Genomic DNA, 11,060 nt, shown 5'->3' with positions numbered 1-11,060 from the left:
TAATTAATGAAGCTCCTTTGCTCCTAATTATGGTCCCCAGCCATCATTTCATGCATGTAGTTGAAATTAGAGACCCACATCACTTTCATGTTCATATGTAACTTTGTGTACCATTTTATTAAAGTTGGATTTTTTTTTTTTTTCAGATACTAGCCAATAATACACCATTGATCTGTGTGTAACAATGAACATATATAGTTGGCACAAACCATCATGCTCATTATTATATATTATTATCGTTGATTTTTAATTTGGTATATATAATAAAGAAGCCAAAAATTCCGTATACGATTTTTTTTCCCTTAAAAATCAAGTGGAGAATACATTATTCTTAACAATTTGGCATACATATATGACATCAATTTGTCACTTGTTTCTATTAACAAAACAAACTAAAGTTTTAAGTTTGTATATAAATATATATAACAAAAAGTTTATTGCCTTTATTTTACACCATTTTACCCCTCGAATTTATTTTGAGAAAATATTCAAAGAAATGACTATTAATTAATTTATAGTCATTCTCACATGCAACTTCTTGCAAAAACATTAAAACAAAAAATCCTCCCATAAAGACGCGTAAAAAATATCTTTTTGTAAAAACACTTATATGTAGCATTATTATTAGACATATTAATAAACTGGTTATTTTTGAATTTTTTAACAAATTAAAATAAAATCGATTTTTTATAGCAATAACAATAAATCCAATTGTTATCAGATCTAGTCGAACCGATCAATTTACATAACTCACTGGATCATGAATTTTTTGATTTTTTTAAAAACAAAAATCAGAGATATATTTATCTTTTTATCAAAAAATTTAAACATAATTTAGTTTAGATGGTGTAAATCGATCAGATCAAATCGGGTCTAATAATTATAGTGCGAACAATTGAGTTTATTATTATATTGTTGCTATAATAAACCAATTTGTTCATTAAAAAATAAATTATTAATCGTTTTAATAAATATGTCCAATAATATTATGACACATGTAAATATCTTTAAAAGAAGATATTTTTTATCTTTATCGAAGTAGTTAGTGTAATTCGTTTTATTATAATGATTTCTTAAAATTTATTTATTTTATAATAAAATTTATCAGAAATTTATTTATCTAACACGTATATTAAATATTTTATTAAAAAAATAAAAATCAATTTATCCAACAAGAATAATTTTTAAAAAAAATTTGGAATAATAAAAAAATTATTAGAACCAATTTGAGTGTTTAATTAACTCTTAAAAGTATCAATTATATTGCTTATAATATACAGTCTTAGAAACTTTGGTTAAATAATTAAAAAATATATATAAGGGTACGCATTCCATGGAATAAGAAGATTAAAAATGTACCATCTAAGTGTGGGGAAAACACTTTAAGCTTTGCATCAGAGTGCAATATCCATCATCATTCATCAAAAGCAGATAGAAAACACAGTATGTAGTAAGCATAAATAGTTAGAATGTTCAGGTTAAAGAAGGAATAACTTTGACTGCAAAAGAACACACACACACACATAGATATGAGGAATTATTATTATTGGATTGTCAAATTAAATTGACTTTAGAGATTTAATAATATTGTGATGTGATATGAGTGAGTGGTGAAAAGAGAGCATATAGTTACAAAGTGGAAGGAAGCAGTGTTAAGAGAAGGCTGACCATTGACCCCACAAAGAAAAGAAAGAAGATATGAAAAAGAAAGTATAAAAACAGCTTTATGGGGAATCAGGATATTGTAGGTTGCATGATTGATCTCAAGTAAACACTATTCTTGCTCTTAGATTTTTTTGTTTTTTTTAATTTAGATTTAGATGGCATTTTTTTATTTGGCATATAATTTTAAGTATATAGTTATTAATTTTCAATGGTTGTGTTTGATTTAGATAAATGTATAGAGAGATATATAAATGTCACGGAATTATTTATTCTAAAAATTTAAACGAGTGATTTTTATTAATGTCAATAAAAAATATTTTTATCATAAAAATTATGATTACATAAAATTACTTATTAGAAAAACTAAAGTTAATAGATAATAATATATGAATAATTATATATCTTACAAATAAATATAAGTATAAATTAATATTCTTTTTTTCAATAGAATATGTAGTTACATACTCATTTTTTTTGAGAGCTCCCAAAAGCTCCATTAATGTTAAAGAGAAAATCACATTAGATTTTTTTTTCTTCTTATTTTCAGAAAAGATCAATTAATTAGGTTTTTCTTTTTTTTTTCTTTTTTTTTAAGAAAGCACATCCTAAAGAACAATCCAAACTACTTGGTAAATATATACTAAAAAGGAATCATAATGGACTATTCAGATGCACTATTGAAAAGAGGGGTCACCTTCAGAATCAGAATGATCAACTATCATCGAGATAACATGGGTAAGAAAGATGAGAAAAATTTCCAAAATCCATTGTTTGTGTTTATCTTTTATGACGAGTGGAAAAAGAAAACCTTTATAATGAGTTGATCATAATTCCTTTGTTATTTCCAGTTTTTCTCTAGTAATAAATATTTAAAATTTGAATATTCAAAGAATAAGAAAATTATTAGTAGCAGCCTTTACTTAGTAATCTGGATCACTCCAAAAATAAAATTAAAAATTAAAAATTAAAAAGTAATCACGTTGATGCTATGCATTTTCGATAAGATCATAAACAAAGATTGTCAAGTTTTAACGAACCTTTCATTACAAGTTTTGGTTAGTAGAATCCATATTGTGTAATCATTTATTTATTTACATCCTTTATCCTTTTTCACGGAACTGAAATATCTCTTGTCTCTTATTTTATAGATTGGCAGCATGTAAAAAAAACAATGTTTCCGAATTGCAAAACCACTCTACTACTATGAAAATTCTACACTATGATACAATTTGCAGGGATTGTCAAAAACTGCTGCTTCAGCTATGCCTTCCTCAAGTGGAACGTTAATAAGTAACAAATGCGCTTAGTCGTGTCCTGTGCCGATGTCAGTGTTCTATTGATATCAACCTTGTCTCAAGAAACTTTTCAACCTGTAAATTTGATCATCTGAAACCAAAAAATGTCAGCTTAGAAGAAGACAGTGATGAAAACCAAAATGGCATTACAACAGTTCAGGTTCTATTATGAATTATCCATATACCTTAAATTGAACATATCAAAGCTTGCAATTCTATTGAGGTGCATGGTTCGCCCTTACCCATGTGGCATATATTCCATGATCTTTAACTCTGCATAAATAGCATATCACAAAACCACTTATGCTTAATTTAATCAAACAACAAAATAGTATGCATCAAACTGAAGTCCAATGAGAACCCAGGAACAGAATAGTAACATATCAAGCATGATGGTTTCCTTACAAATGCAAATCATCTCGATCAATCTCGGTGAACAGGTTAATATAGAAACGAAATCCATCCGGACTTATATCTCTGCATAGCAAACCTGAAAAGATTCAACCAAGATCACAAGTTAGAACACGGTTATCTTGCTAAAACTATTGAAGTAGTAAGCACTACCATACCCTTGCTCTCAGCAGACAGAAGATGCTCCTTCGCCATTGCTGGGGCAACTCCAAGTGTCCTTGCAGCATCACTAGCACTTATCCCAGCCCGAAGAGTATCAGGCTTCATAACAAGCACCTTGATTTTAGTGAAAACCTACACCAAATCATACTTGCTTAAGTCAAACTTAACCACCTTTTTAATATAAGATGAGGTTGACGTCAAAATGACAAAAACGTGAATGAAGATTGACAACATTAGAAAGGGGCCTTATCTGTTTACAACAGAGAGAGAAACAAAAATTAAAGAAACCTTATCCAATATATATAAAGCCAGCGTTGAAATGTTAAGTTACCAACGCAGAATTAGGGAAACTTTTGGGTAAAATCACTAATGCAAAGATACCAACGAAAGGACATGACTTCATACACCACATGATGAAATACAAAAAAATAAAAAAATATCTATGCACGAGGAACAGTGATGGCTGCTATGGTTTGAACATGAACATGGCTTATGATTACCAATTAAAAATAAAAAAATATGGTGCTTTTGATTTATATAGCAAACCCTGCCTATTTTCAGCTACCATAGTCCAAGACTGCAAGCAAAACAAAAGCTCTTAAGGCCACAAACTTCGAGAGTTACATGGAAGCATCCAATACTAGAAAAGACCACAAAAACAGGGAGAAAACATAGTAAGGCAAACCAAAATGCAGGAAGATGAAATGAGAACAAGTTCTACTTCACAATGCAAGGAAGAGAATAAGCAACGCATAGGCCTTTAAATTTTCCCTGTTTTGTATGGCCTGAAGCTAAAATAATCTCTGGAAAGGGTGAAGGCAAGGATAAAGGTGGAGCAGAAGAAGAAAATCCATCTCCAGAATATTTCATGGGAACTTCGATTCTGAAAAACATAACTTTCCATTTCCTTTTTTTTAATCATCTTACTTCCTTATGTTTCTAGATTATGCCCTCCACTAGATGGGAGAAGAATTAGTTTTCAAAAGGTAATAACAACATCAAACCTAAAAGAGATATAAAACTGACCGGAAACCAAAAAGATAAATGAACTAACCTCCTCATCACTGTGGGACTTATTCTGTATTACCATGACTCCACTGTCAAACTTACGTAAAACCACGGGGCTGAAATAATTAAATAAGATTATCAATGAATGGAAGTACAGATGACAAAAAAGAGGATTAAATTATAGAATCAAACAAGGTAGAATACAAGGAGTTTGATTCAGGTCAGCTACTACCCATGCCTACACTATGACTTCACTTTATCATGCATTGGAACTTAAGTTATTAATATCAAAGACAATGTCATACTACGTACACATCAAACTTCTCCCACAGGGAACATGCTTGTAACAAATCATCTGGTGAGATTAACTCTGTTTATTAGACAACCAAAACAAGCGAGGAATTAGTTCAAAAATGTAAAACTAGAGGCATAACCAATTCAAGGAAGCACAGAAGGGAAAGATTATTAGAACCTGTGCCACGAGCGCGATTGAAGAGACAATAAATATCAATAAGATTGACCATTCCTCCAGCTCTCTCAAGTGGAACTTTGACAAAATCTGCCAACTAAGTATTAGCACGAGCATATTAGAATACAACAACAAAAAGTACAGCTAGAAGAAATCATGTTTTTTTCCACAAGTTGGAGTTTTCTACAAGTTCTGAATTGGAATAGTTTTATCAAATACAAATTTAACAAAAGACAGCTAGTCAAGTGAGTCAGTAAAATTAATTAGATCCATCGAATTAACAGGATGCAGAGACCATTGTTTTTCCCACTACTTTTAAACCAATATGAATTCATATCGAATGATATGAAAGTACAGCCTAAAGGAAAATTTACTAGCAAAGTATCAAAACTAACGACCCTAAATCTCACAGGGAGTTGGTGTATAATATTACAAACAAAAGGGTGTTGAGAGTAATATTGCCTAATCACAAGAAATTAGTGTAAATTACTCTATTTTGTATGCATCAAGAGGATATTAATGTATTATGTCGACTGATTGATAGATGTTATTCCAACCTTTAGCTGCCTTCACTCATGTTATGCCTAGCTGTCTAGTATTTTTACTTCCTAATATTACCCTTGATATCATTTCAATAGTCCTGCTATACGAGCAAAACTTAAATGCCACCATTATATTCAGAAAATAAAGAATTTTTCAAATATTACTAAACAACATAAATCCCAAAAACTCCAATCCTATAATTTTGTCTTTTACCTTTAAAAGAAAAAGGAAAGTAAGACTAGTCTCCATGATAAATATGTTGAACTGTGACTTGTCGGAGCATAAATAATTACTGGGAATCTTATTAACAATGCTGATTTTTCCCCCCAACACCAAATCAACCTTTTAAAGGTTAACATAATAATCCATCTTAAAGTCTGTCTTAGAATTTTCAAGGCATCTTGATGATTGGGAAATAATTTTGCAAATGAGAAGAAAAGATAAGCGAACCTGACGGGATAACTGTTGATGATACATAGCACCCGCAGACTCTTTGGTAACGGGGGATATTATACCAACACTCAACAACCAATCTTGCATCTCTTCCTTCGTACCCATCTCCTCATCATTAGATGCATTGGTTTGAGAAGTTGAGCCAGACAAAAGTTTTTGCCTCATTTTCTCTGCTAGCATTACCATCTCTTTGGCCTTGCTCTGCAATCAATCAGTTATGTTTTCTTTTTGTTAAATAGATCCAAATAACAAAGAAACACATTTCCAACAGCAGGGAATCAGCAGGGTCAGCAAAGGTTATAGGAAAAACATTGTTTAGAATACCTTCCCCACAAAATAAAAACATTATCCAATATTTCCTGTTACCTATGCCAAGCAAATATGATAGCACTTTGGTGGAACGAATATATGTTCAGGTGGAGGGTAGTTCTATAACTAGAGGTAGAAGAGACCATATTAAAAGAGGAGATTTAAATATAAATGGTTCAAAGCTGGCTACAATTTGTAACAGAACATATGGCGGCATTTTATCATGGGATAAGGCTTAGTCGTTGTTAGTGTAAAAACACATCACAAAGGCATCTATAAATGTATCACCACATCAACAACTACTACCTTGAAAGACTTGCAAGCAGAATCATTTCGTTAAACGGTAAGATAAAACCCTTTCAACTGACATTGCATCAAAATAAATCTAATCATGATAAACACAAGGATTCAAGAAAGCAACACATTTCTGAATCCTGATCAAAATCCAACTAACCCATGATCACAACTACCCAAAGGCTTACATAACATCTATATAGTTTGGTAAAACAGAATTCAATTCATCCAATTTGTCATCCTTCCACTCTTGATCCTATAAGCTAAAATTGAATTTACCAACAATATGAAAGAAACACCATATCCTAAATAGCTACCACAAACAGAATCCAATAAATATCTGAGTAAGCATGAAACACATTACCATGAGAGCATTCAAATCTTGAAATGCATCCTGCAAGCTCTTATCAGTACTCTCCCACATCTCCTGCTCCTTCCTCAGTATCCCTGCCACTCCCACCATCCTCACAGTCCCATCGCTCGAATAAATACCACTCGAAGCCGGAGCCGAACCTGAATTCGAACTGGAGCCCGGAGCAGGCCCGTCATCCTCCCAGGCCCTGGCGCGCCAATTCTCCCAAAACTTGGCGAGGAAGGCATCACAGTCCCCCTTGCCCCTCAAAACAATCGTTGCTACCACCGATCTCAAACCGTGGCCCGAAACCCTACCGTCCGGCGTCAGCGACAGCTGGAAGCGGATCCTCGGCGAAGCAAACATGGACTTGATGGACTTCTTGTGGGAGAAAATGTGGGAGATTGCGGCGAGGGGGACGGCAAAGGCGCCGGTCGATTCGGAGGAAGAAGAATCGGAAATCCAGAGGAGGCGGTGGCTGGTGAGGATAAGGAGGCCCGATTTGAGATTAGGGAAGGGGATGTTGGTGGGTTCGTCTTCGGAGATAAGGTCCACAGAAGAGAGATAGAAACATTCGATTTCGTTCCGTTGGAGAACCGGACGGCCGCTTGCGGTGAGCTGCACCGGCGGCAAGAAGTTACCGGACATTGGAGACGCCGGCGACTGCGAGTGACGAAATTCGACCGCAGGACTAAAGTCGCGGCACAGCCTCGTAGAGTTCACTTCTGTTTCTGTGTTCTTAATTCTTTTATGTATTTTTAATTTTTTATGAACCCTATATTTTTCCATTTTTAATATGCAGGTAGCATAATTTTATTAAGAATCCAATTAACCAAGTCTTATTTAACTGAAGTCCTATAAAACAAATTTTTTGCTTCCATATTCAAAGCTAAAATTATTAATTGGAAAGATTAAAATACTTTCCACTTTATATATTGATTAAGTATCATAATGGTTGATTCAAAGGTTTAATAATAAACTATGTAACTAAATTGCATATATATTAGAATAAAATATAATTCTCCTTCAACAGAGATAACAATAATGTACTTTTTCTATTTTATTTTCAAAATATAACATTACTTATCCTTTAAGCTTTAGCAAAAAATACAAAAAAAATTTTAAATATAAAAATATTATAATTTTGTCACCTCACTTAATAACAAAATTGCTATTGATTAACCGGTCTTTTAGATGATTCGATAATTTTAGACTCCATATATTATTGCAAGGTGAATTTTATGATGCAGAAGTATCTGTCTTTTTATATGTGTAAAAATATAATATTCACTCTCTTAATATGCCAAGTGTATATGAGAAAGAACTAGAAATAACACCTTACAGTAAATATTCAGATATAACAGTAAAATTTATTGTTCTCATCACTAAAGAATTAGTAACATTTTTAAATTTAATTAAATTTAGATGGGTTAATTAAAGTGAGAGAATCAAAGTACAATAAACTTAGATGGGTTTGGCTTTTTTTTTTAAATTGATTATTGGCATAGAAATAAACAAAAAAATTCTATTCTTATAGTTCTCTCTTATTTCGATTCTTAGTTATTATATTATTGTGTGAATAATTAATATGAGTCCAACTATTTTCTTTTTCGATTTTTTCGCAATAATAATTATTTAAATTTTAAACTCATAATTCAACTGTATGCTATCATATTTTTTTATAGCACTAATAGTTATGAAAAAAGAATGGATAACAAATGAAGTCATGAAAAATAGCATCTTACCTGCATTCACTTCATAAAGCTTCAAATATGGATAGGAAATCATATACTCTATTGCAAGTAGACTAAGGTTTACAATACATATCACATCGTCTTACATGCAATATGTTTTTGTAGTATATTATTTTTACATGTACCAATTTTATTAATGTGACACAATGACATTTAATAATAATAATAATAATAATAATAATAATATGACCGTAATATTTTTTCTTTTCAAAAAAGCTATAAAAGAAGTTGAGTGAATTTCAACTATTGATTGAACATATATATAAAAAAGGTGCTTCATTAAATATTTATATACTTCATTAAAATATAATGATATCAAATTTTCAATATACTAATTATTTGACAATCATAACATGTAATTTGAATAAAATATATCAAACAGTTTCATTATAAAGATATAATTAATGGTATAAACATTTTTTTACATGATCAACTAATATTATCAATCAATCTGAATAGTTTGTTATTAAACGATAGTATTTGATTTGCCAAATACATCATTATTGTATACTCTTTTATATGTATGGCGCAACCCAATCCTTGGTTTTTCCCAATCTCTTATCTTTTTTTAATAAAAAAAAATATATCTAATCTTAATAAAAAAGTAATTCTTGATCTTGACAGTAATATATGTTACTCCTAAATGTCAAAATAGTAAAAAAAAAAAATACTAGGTATAAATTGTATGCTCGCCCATGAAATATGAGCAATAGGTGCCGATGATATAGAAGAACCAAATCGTAAATAAAGTTCAGGTTCGAATCCCATAAAAAATATAGGCGGTATTGTCTATAATTATAGAATTTCATCCAACTAAAAAGAAAAGATTTCATATAGAAAGACAATCTCTTCTACATCATAGAATTCACCTTATTACAAAACAAACTTATTTACGGCACCCAATATTTACAGATCTATTATAATATTATTGTCATCCAAGTTCAATCAAGTAGATTAAAGTTCAATCAAGTAGATTAAATACGAACAAAAATCGCTCTTGTTAAAAAAGCGTGATTATACACGTTTTATATTGTCGCCATTATCTCCTCTTTCTTCTCTTCTTTTTTTTAAGTGTTTCTTCTTTTTGGCGTATTTTTTTTATAGTTATTGTTTTGTTGCTGTTTTTTTTTTTCTCCTCCTCACCTTGGTGATTTTGCCGAAATAAACCCTCTTGTTTGACGTTCATCCAAAAGAACTTCATCCCTGCATATGTATGTAGACAAGAATAACTCTTAGAATCGATTCTTGTAAAAAATGGATCTCTTCTTTTTGTTTTCAGAAGTCAAGCATTGCCATGAAAGCTTCTGCCGGTACATCCTTTAGAGTAAGCTCTGAGGTCATGCTTTCACTCATTCCATTTGTGAAAATCTGAAAAAATGATGAAATACTTTATATTGAGAACATACCAAAATGTGAAACACTATCACTACCAAACATTAAATAAATATTGCATGCAGTAGGAGAAATTTAAATCCCATACAGATATAAGTTGAAATCCCTGTTTCTGTACAGCATCCTGCCTTGCATTCAATGACTCGGGCACAATACATTGCATGTTGAAACAATTTATAATTGTATTGAGGAATTAATTGGTTGGTCTCACAAGTAAAAAAGATCTATCCAATGGCATCCTAGAGTAATGACTTATTTTTTATAATTACATTTGTATAATAGTTTAGGCATACTGTCATTTTGATCGAATCATTGTTAGCATATATGTCAAGAATTTAAATATTGAAAGGTAATAGCCAATACACTAAAATATGATTGAGATAATATTTAAAAAGTGTTACCTATAAAAAGTTGTCTTTGATCTATAGCAACGTTTTGAGACTTGAGGCAACACTTTTAGGGGACCTTGCGGATGCCGTCGTTGCCTTAGATCGAAGCAATACTTTTTTGCTTCAAAAACAACGCTTCTAAAAGGAATTCTTCAAAAGGGTTGCTTATTCTTTAAAATAGACAATGCTTCTGAACTATTTTAGACAACACTTTACCCCTGCTTAGCTGTGTTGTCTCTTCTTCTGAATATGCAACACGTTAAAATGTAACATGTTAAAATATTGCCTATTTATTTGAATTTGCAACCTGATAAAGTATTGCATGTCAGTTTGATATGCAACCCTTAAAAAGTTGTCTTTTTGGCTAAAAATAAGGGTTATTTTTACGGTGAAAATATAAAAGAAACGTGTAATCATTTTAATTATTAAATAAATTTGTACGCAATAAAATTCAGAAAAGAGATAAAATCTTAATAGCTAATAAAGATCTAATTAAAATAAATATTAAAAAGTTTTAACTAGCATTTCAAATACATATGTTCATGTTTGCCAATGTCATAACAA

At 31.0% G+C, this 11,060-nt stretch overlaps 1 protein-coding gene across 2 annotated transcripts; it reads right to left on the bottom strand.

The window, feature by feature from the left end:
- Window positions 1-2,727: 2,727 nt before the first annotated feature.
- LOC107495725 (vacuolar protein sorting-associated protein 36) lies at window positions 2,728-7,697 on the bottom strand. Of its 2 annotated transcripts, none has more exons than XM_052262522.1 (9): window positions 6,974-7,697; window positions 6,004-6,207; window positions 5,014-5,107; window positions 4,854-4,911; window positions 4,588-4,657; window positions 3,530-3,665; window positions 3,366-3,450; window positions 3,146-3,233; window positions 2,728-3,051 (listed from the first exon to the last, which is right to left on the bottom strand). In XM_052262522.1, exons 1-8 carry the CDS (start codon window positions 7,607-7,609, stop codon window positions 3,176-3,178), a joined length of 1,341 nt encoding a protein of 446 aa, XP_052118482.1. In that variant the 5' UTR covers window positions 7,610-7,697; the 3' UTR covers window positions 2,728-3,051; window positions 3,146-3,175. The 2 variants fall into 2 exon arrangements, with proteins under 2 accessions (XP_052118482.1, XP_015972376.3); XM_016116890.3 differs by having other exon boundaries at window positions 2,728-3,035.
- Between the last annotated feature and the right edge of the window lie 3,363 nt (window positions 7,698-11,060).

Source organism: Arachis duranensis, chromosome 6, assembly GCF_000817695.3.
Source record: "Arachis duranensis cultivar V14167 chromosome 6, aradu.V14167.gnm2.J7QH, whole genome shotgun sequence".
NCBI lineage: Eukaryota > Viridiplantae > Streptophyta > Magnoliopsida > Fabales > Fabaceae > Arachis > Arachis duranensis.
Note: the sequence above shows the minus strand (reverse complement) of the source record. Positions and strands in the feature narration are given on the sequence as shown.